Source organism: Bos taurus, chromosome 16 (genome assembly GCF_002263795.3).
Source record: "Bos taurus isolate L1 Dominette 01449 registration number 42190680 breed Hereford chromosome 16, ARS-UCD2.0, whole genome shotgun sequence".
Lineage (NCBI taxonomy): Eukaryota > Metazoa > Chordata > Mammalia > Artiodactyla > Bovidae > Bos > Bos taurus.
This window is the reverse complement of record NC_037343.1, coordinates 60,187,428-60,209,983: the sequence shown is the minus strand read 5'-3', so window position 1 is coordinate 60,209,983 and position 22,556 is coordinate 60,187,428. Positions and strand designations below refer to the sequence as shown.

Here is a 22,556-nt window from a genome sequence, read left to right as displayed (position 1 = left end):
AAACAAAAAAACTGTCTAACCAGCATCCCTGAATGTTTTAGATGGGTTTTCCTGCAAACACTGGTTTCACGACTTTCTATGGCCCAGTTTCAATACACTTGATTAGAACTTTCAAGATTTGGTGCAACTCTCCACTTCGATCTACAAATCCAAACATTCTTTTCTCTCCCACATAACAAAGTATTTGAATATGCAAAATATACTGCATGACACAGCAAGGATAACAAGAAATCTTTTTTTTCTTTCCAAAGTCAATCATTCCAGAACTCTGGTACAATATCTGGAGAAACAAATTACTTGGAACTCATAGCTGATTTTGACATATCTGAAACACAAAACTAAAGAAGCATGGAGTCTGATATGTATAAAAATAACACATTTTGCAATTTTCTTAACAAATCAATAGTCAGAATGAAAGGATTCAATTTGGGGTGGGATAGCAGAGACTTGTTTTCAGAGGACTATTTTTAAAAGCTGTGGTAAAATATACATAATATTTACCATTTTAACCAGTGTTAAGTGTATAGTTTAGTGGCAGTAAGTTCATTCACATTATCCATCAATCATTGCAATTATCCATGGCTAGTACTCTTTGCATCTTCCCTGAAATTCTGTAACCATTAAACAGAACTCCTCATTTCTTGCTCCTCTCAGCCCTGGGAACCACCTTTTACTCTGTCTGAATGATTGACTACTCTTGGCACCTCATATAAATGGAATCATTCACTATTTGTCTTACTGTGTCTAGCTTATTTCACTGAGCATATCATCATCAAGGTTTATCCAAGGTGCAGCTTGTGTCAGAATTTCAATCCTTTTAAAGGATGTATAATACTTCATTGTATGTTTACACCACATTTTGTACATTCATCCATCTGTTCGTGAACATTTGGATAGTTCATACCTATTGGTTATTGTTAATAATGATGCTTTTTTATACACTGGTATAAAAATGCCTGTTTGAGTCCCAATCTTATGATTCTTTTGGGTATATACTCAGAAGTGGAGTTGATAGATAAATGGTAACTCAATGTAATTCTAATTTTTTGAGGATATATCTTATTATTTCTAATCTTTTTTGACTATGCTAAAATTTTTATGTTGAGTAGAAACAGTGAAAATGAGCATACTTTTGCTTGATGTTAAAGATAATGTTTCTAATATTTCCCCCATTTGTGATGTTGTTTTTTGGTACATTCCTTGTATTTGAGGGCACCAGGATTTTCCACCATACTACCCTTTCACTGTTCATTATTTCTTTCCTTTTACTTAGGTTAGATTCCTCATCTACCACAACTTTTATATTTACCTACTTTATCTCTTGTACTATCCTTGATCCCTCTGTGGTACAAACACGCCTAAAAAAATTCCAACTGGTTAAATACAATTAATTCTCAGCACTTCTTCATGGTAACGCTGAACACTAGTTTCACTCTAAGTTCATGACCAAAAATCTCAAGTGGACCTTCCTAAGACCTACTGCTAAGTCGCTTCAGTCATGTCTGACTCTGTGCGACCCCCGACACGGCAGCCCGCCAGGCTCCCCCGTCCCTGGGATTCTCCAGGCAAGTACACTGGAGTGGGTTGCCATTTCCTTCTTCAATGCATGAAAGTGAAAAGTGAAAGTGAAGTTGCTCAGTCATGTCTGACTTTTAGCGACCCCATGGACTGCAGCCCACCAGGCTCCTCCGTCCATGGAGGCAAGAGTACTGGAGTGGGCTGCCATTGCCTTCTCCACCTAAGACCTACATGTTTCCCTAATTAATTCACTCTCACAGTCCCCTTGATGACTTTCATCCTTTCCTTTCTCTTCAAACCTCCAATACCTCTCCCACTGTCAATTAATGACCTTGCTTCTTATGTCTTATGAAACAGAATTCTGCAGAATCCCACCACCAAATCTACCAACATACCTGTGTTTGTAACCAAATGCACCCCCTTCTCTCCTGTTAAAACGGAGACACTGTTCCTGCCCCACTGGAGTACTGGACCTTATCTCCTCTGGGCTAATCTATGGTATCACAGCCTTGACTTCTTGTTCACCTCCTCATTTTATTAGATCACTGTACTACCACTCAAGCATACTGTCACGGATCTCATCTTTAAAATCAAAGCAAAACACCACAAATCTTTAATCTCACATTTCTTCTAGTTACCGCTGGCCCTCACCTCAGTACTTCACAACAAAATTCCTCAAAGGCATTCTCTATTCTTACTGTCCCATTTTTTCCTTCACTATTCTCTCAAATCTAATCATTCCAACATCTTTGACAAGGTCATCAATCCTTTTCAATTGCCAGGTCCAACTGCAACTGGGTCTAATCACTTATCAGAAATTCTTACCACATATCACAGAAAAGCATGAGGGAAGTATTTTACATCTCATTTACTCGGTTTTATTTTTCTACAGCGCATTCATCATTATTTATGATATATCATTTATATATTTACAGCTTATCTTTTCCCAGTAGAATGTTAGCTCTATATGAACAGGACTTTGTCTATATCATCCACTATGCACGTCAAACAATTAGTACCTAGCAAAACTGCGGAATATTTTCAAGTTTAACATGAACACCAAAAATTTTATTCAGATTAATAATGGAGCTGTTACTAAATTTAAACAAAACTATTTTTGATGCAAGACATGAGACAGAGACAATGAAAATAACTTCAAGGAAACAAAATTAACTTGAGGGAAATGTATCTCATTTCTAAACCACAATATAAACCAGAGTACAATTTCTTTTCCCTAAAACTTCAAAGATGGAATTCATGACTGTATATTTATAATCACTTCCATTCCCTCATTAAATTAAAGTTTTAATAAAAGAGAATTAGGTCATCATTATTAAAAATAATTTTTAGAGTAGGAAAACTGTTCACTCAGGTGTTTCTAAAATACAAATGAAATATAAACAAGATCATAAGCTCTTCCATACTAATGTTTTTCCAGTATGAGAAACATCTGTCTCTTCAGACACTATGAAAAGTGAGAACAGCAGGCTAATTAAACACAAAGTTATATTTTAGTAAGTAAAAAACTGTGATAAAGTTAGTCAAGTCTTTATTCCAGGACAGTAAGAACACACTAACCCTCTGCACAAAATGTAGTAAACAAAACCATTCCTCTTTAACATTAAAGAACAGTATTAATATGAACAGATTTAACTGAATCTAAAGTTTCAGTTCTATAAAACCTAAATGAAAAATACCCAGCAAGCTTGAGGCCAGTATCACATTGATCAACCATAAAAATACACAAATGTGCAAAAGTAAAACCTCACACTCTGACCCTGTTAAACAGAACCAAGTATGATTAGCATAATATCACAATGTGCAAAACACTGCCTACTTCCCTGTTAGCTATCAGATTTTCCTTTATTCCTAAGGAAAAAACCCAAGAGTTTACTGAGTAAAAATATTGTAATGGAAATCTGAATCAGTAAATTTGGGGGGCAACTTACAATTTATATCTTTCTCAAATTTTCCAAAAGCATAATCTTTACATGATTAATGCAATTTATTTTCACATTTACAGTTTCCCATCAGTAAACTTGAAATTCTATATTGTCAAAGATGTTTTAAAAAGTTCTACAAAGATGATTTCCTAAAGAGCAGAAACCAAGCACCAAGTTGGTTTTAGCTCAAAATACTTAACAAGCCTCATGAAATACTTATTTAAGGGGAGAGGAAAAAATGTAGGTTTCAAAGAACAGAGTACAAACTAATTAAAAAATCCTTATCTATTATCATAATATTAACTTTACTAAGAACTACAAAAGGAACTAAAACATCTTCACTTCCAACAGGCAGTCTAACCTATCATTAACTAAGGAAGATTACTCACCGCCCATGTTTTAGTCAACCTGAAAATTGGGGCACTCTGTAAGCCAGAAACCACCGCCATAAGTGCATGAAGGTTATTCAGCTCATACAACTTCTGGAAGATTTAGAAAAAGGGGGAGGAGAGATGAAAAATAAATAGCATGAATACAAGACAACTTGAAGACAAATACAGTTTAGGCAACTGGTGGTTCTTATAGCATACTTATTACCCTCATTGTTGAGATTTGTTTTTGGGGTATCCACTGTGTTTACAGTAAGCTGATTTTTGGCCCACACAGAACTCCCTCCTAGCTCTGGGAATACATCTACCTCCAGTTGTCTAATACATTAAGAAAACCAAAGTTATGGCTCAGTATCAAAGTTATCTGGTATGCATCCTTGTTTCTAGTAGGCAGTTTCCTTTCTTATACTGAACTATTACTAGTTCTGCCTTATGATCCAAGTTCAAAGAAAGGCCCGCACCCAGGATCTTGATTTGTGTCCTACTCAGGTGCCCCTGCCTCCTAGGAGAAGGCAATGGCATCCCACTGCAGTACTCTTGCCTGGAAAATCCCATGGATAGAGGAGCCTGGTAGGCTGCAGTCCATGGGGTCGCTAAGAGTTGGACATGACTGAGGGACTTCCTTTTCACTTTTCACTTTCATGCACTGGAGAAGGAAATGGCAACCCACTCCATTGTTCTTGCCTGGAGAATCCCAGGGACGGGGGAGCCTGGTGGGCTTCCGTCTATGGGGTCGCACAGAGTCGGACATGACTGAAGCGACTTCGCAGCAGCAGTAGCAGCAGGCTCACTAACGGGAGAAGGAAATGGCAACCTGCTCCAGTATTCTTGCCTGGAGAATCCTATGGACAGAGGAGCCTGGAGGGCTGCTGTCCTTAGGGTCGCACAGAGTTGGACACAACTGAAGCGACTTAGCAGCAGCAGCAGCAGAAGGACCCCTAACATTCCAGGGCTAGGGTTCAAGCTTGCTTTTCACAGCCCTCCTCAATTTCTGGCTTCCTCCCACCTGAATCCCCATCCCTTTTTTCCTTGTTCATGCTGGGACATCTACCTGCTTCCCAACACTAGACGTTGCTTTTTCTAGCCTCCATGCAGAAGAATCCCATATGATGCTGTGCATGCATGCTAATGCTAGGTTCCATCACTTTACCAAGAGATCATCTACTTTTGTCAAATTATTGCTAATTGCTCAGATTTCTCCAAACTATCAGATGTTTACACCTCAAAGGTCTTAGCATGTAAAACTGTCCTTAATTATTAAGAAACTCCAAGACAAAAATTGCCTGTTTTGAATATGAGAACCAAGGAAAGGCAAGGGTTCTATTCTTTTGATGAACTCTAATACCACCTTAATTCTGGTCTGAAAGAACTCCTATAAAATTTCAAGAAATATGAACTCAAGTTTAAAAAAATAAAAAAGGGAAAGGGAAAAACACAAGGACTCTTTCTGCCATCTTTCTGTGCCACCATAATGGGGTGCATGAATGTCTTGGCTGATGCTCTCTAGAGTATCAACAATGCCGAAAAGAGAGGCAAAAGCCAGGTGCTTATTAGGCTGTGCTCCAAAGTCATCATCAGGTTTCTAACTGTGATGATGAAGCATGCTTACATTAGTGCATTTGAAATCACTGATGATCACAGGGCTGAGAAAATTGTTGTGAACCTCACAGGCAGGCTCAGTAAGTGTGGAGGGATGGGCCCCAGATTTGATGTGTGACTCAAGATCTATTACTAGAAAAATGGCAGAACAACCTGCTCCCATCCCATCAGTTTGGTTTTATTGCACTGACAACCTCAGCTGTCATCATGGACCAGAAAGAAGCAAGACAAAAACACATAGGAGAGAAAATCCTTGGATTCTTTTTCTTTTTCTAGGGATGTAGATTCATAAAAACTAGGGATGCAAATTCATACAAACAAAATGCCTCAGAGGAAAAATAAGAAAAAGAAAATGAAACAAGAATTCACAAATGGAGAACAACATCAGGTACTGGCTGTGAATGAAATGAAACGGAAGGCACTGTCCAAAAAGCAACACAAAAGCTAAGGAGTCTTTTTAAAAATGTGAAATAAAGGTTAAAAAGACATGAAAGGTAGAGGGGAAAAGGCTAATATTTATCTAAATGGAGCTACAGAAGGACATGATAAATAATGGGGTAGAAACAACATGAGAGGTGAAAGTGAAAGCTGGTCAGTCGTGTCCGACTCTTTGCAACTCCATGGACTATAGAGTTCATGGAATTCTCCAGGCCAGAATACTGGAGTGGGTAGCCTTTCCTTTCTCCAGGGTATCTTCCCAACTTAGGGATCAAACCCAGGTCTCCCACATTGCAGGCGGATTCTTTACCAGCGGGGCCACAAGGGAAGCGCAAGAATGCTGGAGTGGGAAGCCTATGAAAGGTAATGGTGGATTATTTTCCCAAATTACTGAAAGACACTAATTCCCAGGGTGAGTAAACTCAAGAAATCCCAAGCAGAGTAAATAAAAAAATGAATCATGAATTTGGAATCTCATTTTTCAAGAACAAGGGTGACAGAAAGATGCTTCCAGATAAAATAAAGAGAGCTTTAAAAAAGATTTTAAAATGGTGTCAGAATGATTATTCATATGGAAAAATATGAACTAGAATCCATAATTACATGTATTATATCTAAAATTTAAGAATTAACTATCAAAATCAAAGCTATAGAAGAGTAATGTGTGAGAAAATCTTTGACATTTTCAGAGTTAGAGTAAGATTTAAATGAGATAGTCTTTTAGGCACAAGACAATAAATAAGACAATAAAAGTTAAAGATTAATATATTTGACTATTAAAGAGCATCTGTATCAAAAGACAATAGGAAAAGAGTTGTAATATAGGTCACAAATACGAACATGTATGCAAAGAATATAGCAAAAAACTTTAGCATCTGGGATTATATTTATTAAACTATAAAAGTCAAAGACCAACACTATAACAGAATACTGTTCAAAGAAAGATCTTGAGCAGACATTTCAGGAGAGAAAAACATAAACAGCCAAAACACAAAAAAATGTTCATTTTCATCAGATTCAATGAAAGCTATTGGTCTTACTGTCATTTCTTTGAAGGTAATTTGTCTTTTCTCTCTATATTTCTAGTATTTTAACCTGCAGCTGAGCACCAAGAGATTCACACAAGAATGCTGTATAAGTAGTGGTATTGGTAACAGCAAAAATCCAGAAACTCCTTCCTAAGTCTCTAGCTTGTCTACTGGCCCTACGGACTCAAATTTGCCAGCCTCTCCCCAACTCAATCACATGAGATAATTTCTTAAACCTTTTTATACATGTTATACATTTACATGTGTGGGTGTTTTCTGACTCTGTAGAACCTAACTGAAACATCTACTAAAAGAAGAGAAAGACTTGCCTGTTTTATAAGAAACAAAATAGAAGGCAGAGTCCCCAGTGGGATTGAAGACACAGTAATGGACAAAAAAATTATGAATTTAGACCTTGGGGTAAAAGTAAGCACTATCAGAAATAACTCAAAGTATGAGTCTGAACAGGAATTAAATGATTATTTGATGAGAATAATGACAGGTTTAATGGATGTGGTGGTTTTGAGTGGAACATTCATAAAAAAAAGAAAAAAACTAACAAAAACACAAGAAAACAATAATGAAAATTCAGGATCTATGGAGAAAAGACATGGATTCTACTAGCTAAAATCCAATCTTTAACATATCACAAAGAATGTTTTTTAAAATTTTATGACACTTCTGAAAAAATAACAACTTTAAAGAAGGCTAGCTCTGCCACCTAGTGCCACAGAATGCTGGAATACAACTGCTCCCAGATGCTCAAGGAAGCCATGGAACAGTTAGGACTTACAATGATTACAATACTTTACAACTGTAAAAATCATATCCTCAATTTATCCCATCTTCCTTCATTCACAGGTGAGATAAGTTATGTATTTATTATTAGAATAATGAATGTGGCTACCATTATACCTCTTTTCAGTCAACTTGACATAAATCTGGAGTTGTTACAAATTTTAGCAAAATTCTGTAACCTCTTGTGGAATGTCCTATTCCATCTTCCTCTGTAAATTTTAACTGTCTTTGAAATCCATGTTCTATTTCTCCTGCTGTATCTATTATCTATGTTACTCAATGTATTTGGTTAACACCCTCATTTATACTGTTCTTTTAAAATTAAGTCTTATTCTCCACATGGTTGGCAGAATAATCTATTTTAAAGACAAATAACTGATATGTATTTCTCTACTTAATCCTGCAAGGCTTTTTTAGTCACCTGCAGAATATACCAAAATATTTTATAAATATTAAACTTCATCATAATCTGACCTCTGCCCAAATACAAATCAGCTTCTCTGAGAAAGAGAGGGAAAGTATAAAAGAAAGGGGAGGAAGATAGGAGGAATAGAAGAAAAGGCAAAGGAAACAGACATGCAATTTAAAAAATTAACTTAGGTTAATCAGTAGGCCTTATCTTCCAGCGTCAATAAATAGTGACTATAGTCACACAGGCAAATACTTACTCACAAGCATTCGTAAATGACTGAATTAAAAACAGAAGCACAAGTTTATCTTACCTTAGCAGTTTTAATATAGTGGCTCAAAACTTCTGCTCTAATTTTTAATGTTTGAGCATGAAGAATCTCTCTAACAACCCAAAAGCTTACCTGCAAATAAAAAATAAAAATAGGTGAATGGTAAGATTCTTTACTTACAGGATCAAAGAATGACAAGAGCTACTTGATGAACCACTGAGAATTGTGTAAAAATACTTTCTCTTGCCCCTGACTCACCACCAGGACATAACTCTTCAAATGCTGCACATACTTCATACACATATATAGACAGACAGATATAGACATGAGTATTTGTTTGTGTGTGAGTCCCTGTCACTAAGTCATGTCCAGCTCTCTGTGACTGTAGCCCACCAGGCTCCTTTGTCCATAGGATTTCCCAGTCAAGACTACTGGCGTGGGTTGCCACTTCCTTCTCCAGGGGATCTTGCCAATCTAGGGATCGAACCCACGTCTCTTGCATTGGCAGGCATATTCTTCACCGCTGAGCCATCAGGGAAACATATATACACATTCGTACAGACACATAAACACATCATAATGATTTTTCATCTATAAAAGCGAATGTAAAATTTGAAGGAAAAGAGAAAGCAATAAAACCAGAATGATGCAACAAGAACAGTATACAAGTGTTTTTTGCTGTATTTTATAACACTCTGGCAGAATTAGATAAGCTCTAAGATCAGACTCTGTAAAACATGCTACTTATAGAATGTTTTTCTGTGTCTGCATAATCCCATGCTGCCATTTATTTACATGGAGTAGAATCCTAAATGTCAAGAATCTCAAGTATGGTTTTCCTGATATGAATAGGATAAAATATAAAACTACTTAAAGAAAAATATATCTAAGTCATTCTAAAATCAAGATTGTATTTTTAACAATTATGTAATGCTTTCTAATTCAATGAAACCATCTTCAAGATTTCTTTTAAAAAACAATAAACATCATTCATCATAAGGCAGGATGGGTCTGTAACATTACTAAAATGCTCTGGTGAAAATAGTGTGCTTATCATATGACACAGAGCAATATGTATGTAATACACATTTTTTATATAACATATTTCAATTCATGTACTATAAAAGCAAAATCAAAGCACTATCAGTTGGTTCAAAATTATACAAATCTAAACGTAGGATGTAGTTAGAAATCTCAGTGCAAAAATAAAGCCACTACCACCTTTTCTTCTGAGAAATATTTCAGAATTTATTTGCACTTTCATCTATAAACAGTCAAAATTTGTATATTTTAAAGTGTATATGTAAATGTAAAATGAATATATTTTACAAAGACATCTTTATATTTGTTACTATATTTGAACTACTAATGACAATAATTATCCCTGATTCTAATAAATTTTACTTCTAAAATGTATCTAAAGTTAAGGTTATTTTAACAACAACCTTGTGCTGTCCTGTGCTTAGTCGCTCAGTCGTTTCCAACTCTTTGCAACCCCGTGGACTGCAGCCCGCCAGCCTCCTCTGTCCATGGGGATTCTCCAGGCAAGTATACTGGAGTGGGCTGCCACACCCTCCTCCCCGGGATCCACCCAACTTAGGGATTGAACCCAGGTCTCCCTGGGCATTGCAGGTGGATTCTTTACCAACTGAGCCACCAGGGAAGCCCAACAACAACCTTATTAGAAAATATTAATTATGATTCAATCTAAACTTCATGATCACTGACTTAATAAATTTAATGTCAAATTTTAAGACAAATACTATGGTAATTTAAAAACATGGCCACAAACTCTTTGTCACTCCTCACACTGAAAGTTGGGGGTATATGTCACCTCTCATCGAACCTAGACAAGCTCATGACTGCTTCAAGGAATAGAAAATTAACAAAACTGATACTGACTTCCGTGACAAGGTCATAAAAGAGCATGCAGCCCATGCCTTGATTGTTGGAACATTCTCTATGGGATTCCTGAACTACCACGTAAGAAGTCCAGCTACCCTGAGACCTCCATGACAGAAAGGCTAAGTGTAGGTGCTTCCCAATTCACAGTCCCATCTAAAGCCAATCACACCTGATAATACCACCCCAGAATGATCAACAGCAAGACACAGTTTAATGAAATTACTGGACTTAAAAGAGAAAAATCTTTAGGCTAAGAAAAGAGAAAGTGATTTTTAAGGAAAAGAAAATTTAATTATCATCAGACTTTTTAATAGCAACACTTTGCCAGAAAAAAAATGGGAGTACTACATCAAGTATTATCAAGGAAAGAAAATTTCATACAAAGGACAGGCAAACTTATCAACGTGTAAGAACTCAAGAATTATTATTCCAATGAGCCCTTCCTGAGTAAATGCCTGGAGAACAGGCTTCAGAAAATCAAATGACTAGAGAAACACCAACATTAGAAAGACAGTGACTGTTAAATACACACATTCACAGAAATAAGAATGATAAGGGTTAAAAGAAGGAGAGTACATTATATAATGCCTATATGCCCAGACACTATATACTATTTATTATAAAAGAAATACAACATTTGCAAGAATATGTACATAACTGTTTAAAGGAGTATTATTGGCATTAGTATTGCTATTCTGAGACTGTTATTTATTTATGTAGGTTAAGGCAAATGAGTAACTTGTAGGATACTGTATCACGCCCCAAATTCATGAAAAACCAGGTTGCAGGTGTGGAAGAAAGGATATACAGATATAATATGGAAGAGATTAAGTAGAACTCTGGTCTTGAATTTGAATTAGAAGTACTAGTATGAATTTATGAAATATTTTATCTTCAAGTAGTTGGTATATATATGTGTGTGTGTATGACATATAGGTATCCTAGCTATATCTGCTAAAAAAGCCTAGAAATTATGGTCACTCTAATAGCAATGAGCATTTTTAGCACCTAGGTCCATTTCCTACTATAAGAAACCAACATTTGTTAAAGAAACGCTGATTCCAGGCAGAGAGCTGGTAATGGACAAAATGAACATGCAACGTCTTTGCAAACAAAAGCAAAGAAACTGTTCAAGATTACAAGGGTCATGAGAAAGGTCATGAAAGCCAACCTGAAGAGGCTCCTGTTGGCCAATGACAGGATAATATGAGTTTCAATAATGATAATAATGGCAATGAAAATACTGATTCACATCATGTATGTTTACATTTATGAGTTTAAAATAAAATTAAAAAATTAAAAACTACTCTGTCATTGTTAAAGGATGACAGAACACCAATTCATTATCTTCAAAACCGCTAAATAAAGTGAAAAAAAATCAAATACTTATTCTTCCTTACCTGTATGAAATGGAATCTCTAGGTATGCAAATACTAGATGAGGGGAAAATATCTCTATAAAATTATCCCCACTAAAAATATTTCTTTATATCTAATATCTAATGTATCTACTAATATCACAGAAAAGATCTGATGAAGAAACCCCATACAACCCAGACTCTTGCCAAAGGCACTGAACCCAACTAAACCTTAGGAATTAGCAGCTAATTTCCAGAGAACATAGAACATATACTACACAAAATGCAATATAGACTATGGGAGACTATGGGAGACTCTAGAGGTTCTTCCACAGGAAATAGTAAGGAAGAGAAAAGGATAAAGGGAGAAATTGCAAATTAAAAAGTTGCAAACATTTAACAAATTAAAAAAACTGGCCAGGCTAAGTTAGGGATCCATATTTATGTGATAAAAACTATAAAAATAAATACATGACAGTGAGTGCTATAAAAGTCAGGACAGTACTTATTGTTGGAGGAAGAAAGGCTGTGAACTGTGATGAAGGCACATGGAGGGGTTTCTAGGGTAGTTCCCAAACTTTCATTAAACCATATGTTTGTTTTATGGGTTCTTTTTGTATCCATGCTTTATTTTACAATAAAGAGTTTAAAATAAAAAATAAGAGAATAATACACATGACCAGAGAAATCTGAAAATGATAGAATGTCTGAAAATGAAAAAAAAAAAAAAGTAAAATTAAAATTAGGAAGAACTGAATGAAAAAGTCCATAAAGAGAATGATCTCTGTTTTCCTTATTCACTAATATATCCCCAACATCAAGACCAATATTCAGGACATAGTAGGAACTTAGTAAATATTTAAATGAATGAAAATAAAAGTTGAGTCATTTTACATCAATTAGATTTCAAAGTTTAATGACACCAAGTGCTGATAAGGATACACAGTGATGAAAGCTCAAAGCAAACTGGTATAATCATTTTTAAAAATACATATTGTCTTACGTAGTTAAACATGGATATACTCTCTCTGACACAAATTTTGTATTTAGGAACACATTTTTCAAACAAATCACAGTGTTTTCCCGTTATTTTATGGTAATCAATTTAGTAAGTTTAAGCAGCAATTTTTTTTTTTAAGCAAAGACCGAAGTACATATTGTCTAATACAGGTAAGTATTATTTCAGAAAACTTTAGTTTGTATATTCAGTTACAATGTAAAAATATTTTATCTTATTGTGGGTCATAGCAAAAAATGTTTGAAAACCACCAATTAGAGAAACTACTGCACATGGGCACCCAAACTCTTAGAATATTCATAGCAACATTCTTCACAACAGCAAAAAATTAGGAGACACATTAGTCCACCCTCAAAATTAGTTTACCCTCAAAAGAATGATGAATTCTTTCTGATACATTCATGCAATGAAATGCTAGAAGACAGCACTGAAAATCAATGAGTAAGCACTATATGCATTATCATGGATACAGCAGAGAAATACAAGTGAAAAAAAGCCAACCACAGAAATCTCTATATAGTCTGATGATATGTTTTACAAAGATGAAAAGCAAGATATACAATATGTTGTTTAGGGGCACAACTTTTTCTGGTAAATCTACTCATATAGGAATTATAACAAGAGTTAAAATTTTTAAAATCAAATTAAGAAAAGACAAAAGATAAAAAATTTTTTTCAGATAATAGTTACCCTTTTAGTGAGGACAGAGCAGAGAACATATAAAATGCTTCAATAGTTTTGGTAATATTCTTAGTTTAGGTGGTGAATTCACAGTTGTTTTATTATAATACTTCCTAATACACATTAGATTAACCATATGAACCTGCCAGTTCCGTAGGCCAGAACTGGCAGTTTCAGAAGATTCAAACAAACATTTAAAGTATTTTAGGAGTGAATCAAGTATTTCATTAAAAAGTATATCTTAGAAAACTTTTATTCAGAGGTTATTTCTAACTGTTGCTGCTTTATTCAAGCTTTTATAATCATATAAAAGTGTTATGAAAACCTTTTATTTACAGCCAAACATTTGTTAAGCTTTAAAGATAATTCCTAACTTTTTATCATGGAAATCTTCAAACGTATACTGAACTAAACATAATAATAATGAACTCCCCAGTACACATCAACCAGCTTCAACAACCAAGTTATGGCCAAGTTCTCTCACTTCTACTCTCATCCCACTCTCAAATGCTCCATTAATACTGTGAAGCAAATCACAGACAATATATGATAGTATCTATCAACATTTTCAAAAAGGAGTCTTTCTACAAACATAACCTAAAATTAATATCATTTCTAAAAACATTAATTTCTAATTAATCAAATTTCCAATTATCTAAAGGTAACATTTTTAAAAAATTTAGACAACCTTTCCCCCCCCCCACCAAAAAAAAAATCAGAAAGCCACTGGCCAGAAGGCATAAATAAAAGTGACCAAAGAAATAGCCAAAATAGAATGAATATTAAAATTTTGATAGAGTCAAGTCACAGGAGACTATACAGATACTTAAAATGTTTTCAAAGTGATTTTATCAATATGATACAGTAATATTTCATGATATGTGAAGACAATAGGACTGTAAATTATATGTACAACATGATTTCTATTAGATTAAGAAAAAAATAAAGAATGGAAGAATATATACTAAAATATTAGTAACAGTCATTTCTGGGTGATTCTGCACCTACCCCCCAGCTTTTCATACATTTCTACATTTTTTCAGTTTTCTGGCAATGTGTGCCAGTGTTTTGATTATCAATTGAAAAAAGCATAGTTTTAAAAAGATGTGGGAGAGTTCCATTTCTGGTAATGTGGAGAAGCAGGTATCTCTGGAAATGCTCCTCTGATTATAATTACAAATTATAAAAACAGTATTTAAAAGCACAAGAGAGGAACCAAAAGAAGGCATAAACTGGAGAAAAGATCTTTGAAAGAAGTAAGATGCACTGGATGAGATTTGCACTTATAAAGTTAAGTGTCTGAGGACATTCAGGGTTACCAGGTGGTGCACCGAGAATTTTAGAGAAGGCCACAGTCTTGATGGCTTCAAGAGTCAGAGAACAATCGGCTAGACAATAAGGGGTGAAATTCTGGAAAGGTAAGAAAAGTCCCCCAAATCTATATAAAAAGTTCATCCAAATCTCCAGTTGACCTCGGAACTGTGCATGTGCAGGAGAAACTTTAAGAAGCCCAGATAAAGACAAAATCTGGAAAGAACCGATCTATTCTCCAACAAGAAAGAGAATTTAGAGTTTGAGCCCGGCCGAGTTAACTCAGTCAGTCAGTTCATTCGCATGTCATGTCCAATTCTTTGCGACCCCATGGACTGTAGAACGCCAGGCTTACCTGTCCATCACCAACTCCTGGAGTTTTAATGCTTTTTCTCTTAATACTCAGTCAACTTTTTCTTTTTCTTTGTGTGTCTGGTAATTTTTTCAATTGTATAGTCATCATTATGGATAATGTTATAGAGACTGTGGATTTTGTTGTCTTCTTTCAAACAGCAATGATTTTATTTTAGCAACTACCTACTAAAACTGTGTCAGATGGGGCAAAAAAAAAAAAAAAAAAGGAGGACTCAACTATATGCTATCTACAAGAAATTCATTTTAAAAATAAAAGTCTCTTTGCAACTTCTTTTGTAATTTGCTACTTCAGATTTCCCATCACACTTCTAAGAGAAAATAATAGAGTAATGGAATAACTAAGTAATGAATTTTATTATAGATCAACTGTAATCTTGATTAAGTGTAAAAGCTTTTGGTACATGGTGACATATTTGACCCTAACAATCTTTTGACTTACTTAAGAATAATATTAGTGTTTAAAAATCTAAAGTCAAATTTGTGGGTATTGTGACAATGTTTTTGTTGGCAAAAAAAAGTTTACCACGATGATAAATTCTGACCACTCCAGAAAAAATTTAAAACAACTGCCATATAGTTTAAATAAGCAATTCAGTATAAGACATGTTTGCTGTAGGTTCCTTACTAATGGTTTAATCTAACTGAAAAAAAAAATACTAACGGACTTCCATTTTGGGTAACGCAGTGAACCAAATAACTTGAGATATACTATTTGCTATAAACCCCTAGAAATGCTGAGTTAAAGAAAACCATTTTTTAAAAAGTAGGCTTCCCTGGTAGCTCAGCTGGTAAAGAATCTGCCTGCAATGCAGGAGACCCCAGTTTGATTCTTGGGTTGGAAAGATCCCCTGGAGAAGGGATAGGCTACCCACTCCAGTAATTTTGGGCTTCCCTGTGGCTCAGACGGTAAAGAATCTAGCTGTAATACGGAAGACCTGGATTTGATCCCTGGGTTGGGAAGATCCCCTGGAGGAGGGCCCGGCAACCCATTCTAGTATTCTTGCCCGGAGAATCTCCATGGACAGAGGAACCTGGTGGGCTATACTTCATGGGGTTGCAAAGAGTCAGACACAACTGACTGACTAAGCACTGCACATGACTAACTTGAAAAGAAAAGATTTCACTTGAGGCCAAAAATAAAGGAAATAAAGGCAAAAAAGGAAAGGGTATGACAGCTGCCGTTGGCAGATTTCCTCTCAAGAGCTTAGGGATGTGGGATTTAATACACCTTATAATAAAACAAAATAAAAAGTTGAAGATGACTTAAGCAATTGAAAAAAAAAGGGGGGGGGATGATATTAGTGTAAAAAAAAGTACATAGATTTGAAGCAGATTTAACACATCTGAAGAGAACTGTTTTAGTGAACTGAAATATAAATCTGAGTAAATAACACAGAATGGAGCACAAAGGGATAGATGTAAAATATGACAGGTTAAGACACAAGTAGGAAAGAACATAAAGTTCCAGTAAATTTTCAATAGGAATTACAGAAGGAAAAAGAAAAAAAGATTATATGGAAAGACACTGAAGAGATATTGGTTGAAAATGCTCTAGAACTGATATAAAAACTTAAATTATTTCTTAATGAAAAATTACATACTGAGGAATTGAATTTCAGAAACTAAATATCAAAATTTTATAAGCAACTCACATGATTAAATCTTCTTGTGAAGGCAACTGCATTTGGTGCAGAACTGTATTTTTCTTTTTTATTCCATCCACAACTTGCAAGCTCCTAAAAAATTAAATATAAATTCATGAAAAAGCCCAGTTTTCGTGTTACATTAATGGTTTAAAAGCATTAAAGACAGTTTGCGTACTTTCCTAGAATTGTTTTATTTAATAGGAACATATTTAATAGTATAACCATTCAGGCAAATCACAAAAACAAATTTTACAAGAATACAAGTGGGCACAATTACTTATCCATATGAACATAGATAATTAGATCTATACTCCATATGCAGAATGTAGGTTCTTCTTTGAAGAGATTTGAATCCCAAGAAGAAAATCTACAAATAATGAAAGATGAGCATCCCACAACGTAAAGCGAAGCCTACTTGTTGCCAAGTCCCAGTCAATCATTCAGAGCTTCCAATCAACTTTCTGGTAACCTCAATCTTTTGAGCTGAAAGCCAATGACCCCAGGCATTTGAAGAAACCCCTAAAAGGGGATGTTTGATTCCCCATAGATCTATCAATAGAATTCAAAGAGCTCAAGAACTTAGATGTAAAAAAAAAAAAAAAAAGAAAATTACAATTCTGTTTTACACTAACCTCCAACTGAAATGACACTGCTTTTAATTATACATGTAGGCTACCGACTATAGAAGAATTGGCAATATATGTGACTTATCTATGACTAATAAAAACACAGATTTTTCATATCACATTACGGTTGGTACAGATATCTCAAAAACATCATTTACACTCATCACTGCTTTGAAGTTATAATTTCAGCACCTCTAGATACTTAATATGTTAACAAAGGGGCACATATATAGCCATAGGACAGTTTTAAAAAAATATTTTGATAGGTATATGTTATTAGAACTGATTTTCTTGGATTTTAAGTAAGGGTTCAGCTCCAGAAGCTTCAGTTTTCCAAAGGGGTTCAAGAGTCAAAACAGGTTAGGAACCCTGCTGTAATACAACCACCATGGCCAGAAAGAGACATAATCCATAGGAAAGAAGAATTCTGAGGACACTGAGTTAGGGTGGAGAAAAAAGAAAACGGAGAAAAGGGTGCTGCTAAGTCACTTCAGTCGTGTCTGACTCTGTGCGACCCCTGAGATGGCAGCCCACCAGGCTCCCCAGTCCCTGGGATTCTCCAGGCAGGAACACTGGAGTGGGTTGCCATTTCCTTCTCCAATGCATGAAAGTGAAAAGTGATAGTGAAGTCACTCAATCGTGTCCGACTCTTAGCGACCCCATGGATTGTAGCCCACCAGGCTCCCACCATCTATGGGATTTTCCTGGCAAGAGTACTGGAGTGGGGTGCCATCACCTTCTCTGGAGAAAAGGGTAAAACCATGTAATTATTACTTCCAGCTAGATATTGCTCCCATTAAACAGAAAAAATAGAAGGGTACAAACAAGAAAGATTCAGAGAACCAAATAAAACTCTTGGACATGAAAAATATAATAAAAGAACTGTTAAAAATCAGCAAAGATAAAGGTGATAATACCTTTTAAACAATAAGCTAAATATGGGGGCAAAAATAGTATGTTAATTAGAAGAGTCCACTAGAGTCAACTTCTGAATAATAAAAATAATTCTAAAAGAATACAGAGAGAATAGAGGAAAGTAACTTACTGAAAAAAATGCTAATTCAAGAAAATGTCTCCTGAATCTAAAGGACAAGACCTGTCTAATGTCCATTATAAAAGATTAAAAAAAAAATACTCAAATCAAGGCCTAGCATCAAAAACCTGTAGCACACTGGAGACAAAGAAATCATAAAATCTGTCAATTCAAAAACAAAACAAAAACAGATAACATACAGAAAAAAAGGGATCAGAAGGTATCAGGTATTTCAACAGCAACTCTAGAAGATAGAAGACAACTGAAACAAAGCCTTCAAAATCCTAGAATTCTATATTCAACAAAAGAATCAATTAAGTATGAAAGTATATCACAGACATTTTCAGGAAGTCTTGGGGAATCTTCCTTTTATGCACCTATTCTCACAGAGCTTGCAGAATCCATCAAAACAAACTAGCAAAGTCAGAAAAAGGGAGAGAAGATCCAGGAAACCACAGAACCAAGACCGAAAGAAAATACTGGAAATTCCCAAATTAAGAGTAAAGGGTTTTTATAATAGCCAGGACATGGAAGCAACCTAGATGTCCATCAGCAGATGAATGGATAAGAAAGCTATGGTACATATACACGATTGAGTATTACTAAGCCATTAAAAAGAATACATTTGAATCAGTTCTAATGAGGTGGATGAAACTGGAGCCTAGTATACAGAGTGAAGTAAGCCAGAAGGAAAAACACCAATACAGTATACTAACACATATATATGGAATTTACAAAGATGCTAACAATAACCCTGTGTACGAGACAGCAAAAGAGACACTGATGTATAGAACAGTCTTGTGGACTCTGTGGGAGAGGGAGAGGGTGGGAAGATTTGGGAGAATGGCATTGAAACATGTCAAGTATCATGTATGAAACGAGATGCCAGTCCAGGTTCGATGCACGATACTGGATGCTTGGGGCTAGTGCACTGGGACGACACAGAGGGATGGTATGGGGAGGGAGGAGGGAGGAGGGTTCAGGATGGGGAACACATGTATACCTGTGGTGGATTCATTCTGATATTTGGCAAAACTAATACAATTATGTAAAGTTTAAAAATAAAATAAAATTTAAAAAAATAAATTAAAAAAAAAAAAAGAGTAAAGGGAGATTCTGAGACAAACCTAAGAGCAGACCATAAGAACGATAGTCCAGATGGTAAATAGCAAGGACGGAAATTCCAAGAGAGACATCTCTGAAAGATGAAACACTATCTGGAATGTTTGAACACAGAGAAAACACACTCACTGCATTCACTTCTGGCAGAAAAATCAGTGACAAGTCATAGAGAGAGCTAAAGGGATTCTCAGGTGGCTCAGTGGTAAAGAACACTCCAGCCAACGCAGGAGATGCAGAAGACATGGGTTCGAACCCTGGGTTGGGAAGATCCCCTGGAGGAAATGGCAGCCCACTCCAGTATTCTTGCCAGGAAAATCCCAAGGACAGAGGAGCCTGGCAGGCTACAATCATGGGATCGCAAAGAACTGGATACTACTGAGCATGCGCCCAAAAACAGAGAAAGTTAAAGTAAGTTATTTAGCTGAAAGAAAACAAAATTTAAGTAAGTAATCACGGATCAACTGTTCTTCAGCTTTCTCTACACTTGTAAAGAACAGCTGAGCCATGATTACTTATTCATGTCAAAATTGTGACATAACTATAAAGAAAAGAAGAGGAAATAAATTGTGCAAATGTGAGAGGAAGAGAAAATAGAGTGAAATCATCTTCCATAGTAGAGAGTCAATAAATCATAACCAAAATTGAAAACTCATAAACAATAGGTATTTAGATATATTATCTTTAAAACAAATATAAAGTCTTCCAAATAAGAAAAGTTAAGAGACCTGGATGGGTGTAGGGCTCAAAGGTGGAGGTTGGAAGGGTGGAAACAACAGGATATTGTTATATTTTGCTCTCTTGTGGAAATATTTAGCTTTTTAAACATGATATATGCATATCTTCAATATAATTTAAAAATTAAATAAAAACAAAAAAGAATGAACTGACTTCGGAAAGACTGAGGAAGTTATGATGGTATTATAACAACTTTATATGTTGTTTAATGTTCCCTGGAATAGGGTAGTATCAGTGGATACTGAAAATATCACTTGATCAAAAACTGGATCCACACAGTGTTAAGAATGAGGTATCCAGAAGTACTAAAATTCCCAAGTTTCTGGCCTGAGCAATTGAGATGGGGAATACTGAAGAAAGAGACAACAATTATCACTTTAACACAGTAAACAGTAAATTTTCTAAAGATATAAAGTACTTTTTTTAAACCTAGAATTTGCAAATTTCAAATCTGAAATTAATCAAGGAAAAGAAAATGACAGAAGCAACTCTACAATAAAAAGGAATTTGAGTACTCTGTACTCAGCCTAGATATATACTCATTTCACATAATCTTCCTGTATAGACACAAAATATTTAGTGGTAGATATTATATTAACATAAACATGACACATGATAACTATATTAAAAACATCAAACTGCTAGAAAACATGTTTGGTCTTCCTAAATATCACAGTATATTTATACAACTATATAAAGATGTCAAGGTTTAGGACACAATTTCTAGGATTAAATCCATCAACTCTGAATTTGTTTTTAACCAATTACAAAATTTCCAAATTTATATTAATGCTATAATCAAAGTGTTTCTATGAAATTGCTATTCAACTTATCTAGCCATTTGACAAGCCATTTTCCTGTCATAAGTAAGGCTATATAGTATAAATAAAGAATATCCTTGCACCTTTTCTGATCATTTCCTAAATATACAGTCCTAGAAGCGAAATCACTAAGTCAAAGAGTAGGAACCCTTTCTTTCAAGGTCTTGACGCTTGTCAAACTGCCCTTCTGAAATACTGAATCATTCATACTAGCAACTCCTGTCAGTTTCACAAGCGTCTTATCAAAACTAGGTGTACTTAATTCTCTTTCTATACGTTATATCTTAACTTCCCCATCTGTAAGAGTAATTACAGTTGTTAAATAACAAAATTTGTTAAACAGAAAATCGGGGGGTGGAGAGGGGCAGCAGGCAGGGACCATACACCACCCAGAACCCACCACCTGAATAAACCTACGTAAACATCTTCCCTATCTCCTTTATGTGCATATAGAACTATTGACGGTAGCCAATACATCTGTCCTTTTCTGTGTGATCTAATCTTCTGACTCTGGGCTTAAAAAGTTCTTTCTTCCTTAAAACACAGGTCTTAACAGCTGCAATAAAAATAAAAGCTAACCCGAAGGCAGAGATCACTATGTGCCAGGCACTACTCTAAATGCCTTACACATATCAACTCATTTGATCCTATCTTTATCATTACAATTTATTATGATAAGGAACACAAAGGTAGCAGTGGATTATAGCCTTATTTTTTACATTAAAATTTTTAAAATTCTTTTCTGACTCCTCAAAATAAGAGAAGCTAAGAGGTTTTGAAAAATCCATCCAATTTTTGGTGAGTTGCAACATCACTAACTTAATGAAAAAATGCTTTTCCTCTAAGAAAACTCTGTTCGAAGCAGACCTGAAAGAAGGCAGGGGATGAATGAAACTCCAGTCAAATTACTTGGGAGCAAATGGGTTAAAATTCCATTGGAGCTCTCCATCTTATACATAAAAAACATGAAGAAATAAAGAGGTTCTTTACCTTTTAAGAGTATATTTTCTGCTTCAGAAAACATTTCCCCTTGGAAACAATGTTCCATTACTAGCTCATCTAATACAACATCAAACAGACTAGGGTAGAGGACAACATGGAGGCTGCCAGGAATCGTGGATGAGGGGAGTGGGGGTGTGACTGCGACGGGGAAGCACAGGTGAGAGAGCTTTGTGCTGGGGGAACAGCTGTGTGTCCTGATGGAGGCAGCAATTAGGAAATCTGCACAGACGCTGAAACGCCACAGGACTGTACAGACATGCACTGTATAAACACCTACTTCTTGGTTTCAAAACCGTGAATCTAACACTATCTCTGGGGACTTCCCTGGTGGTCCAGCGGTTACGACTCTGTGTTCCCAGGGCAGGGGGCCTGGATTCCATCCCTAGCTAGGGAACTAGATCCCCCATGCCGTGACTAAAACATGGTGCAGCTAAACACATTTTTTAAAAAAGGAAAAGAAAAACAGTTCCCTATCTAAAATAAAACTATGCTTGTAGTATTTTTTTTGTAACTTTCTGTGAATCTCTAATT

At 35.4% G+C, this 22,556-nt stretch overlaps 1 protein-coding gene and 1 pseudogene across 4 annotated transcripts in view; one reads left to right on the top strand and one right to left on the bottom strand.

Annotated features, from left to right (window-relative positions):
• The window catches only part of RALGPS2 (Ral GEF with PH domain and SH3 binding motif 2), a 165,365-nt gene that overhangs the window by 80,160 nt on the left and 62,649 nt on the right, over positions 1 to 22,556 (bottom strand). For all 4 annotated transcript variants that reach the window (NM_001191426.2, XM_005217159.5, XM_059875588.1 and 1 more), the window contains exons 5-7: positions 16,693 to 16,776; positions 8,436 to 8,525; positions 3,851 to 3,943 (exon numbers count right to left, since the gene is read on the bottom strand). In NM_001191426.2, the coding sequence (NP_001178355.1) occupies positions 3,851 to 3,943; positions 8,436 to 8,525; positions 16,693 to 16,776 (267 nt within the window). The remainder of the gene's footprint in view (positions 1 to 3,850; positions 3,944 to 8,435; positions 8,526 to 16,692; positions 16,777 to 22,556) is intronic.
• LOC107133253 (small ribosomal subunit protein uS8-like) lies at positions 5,155 to 5,725 on the top strand (annotated as a pseudogene).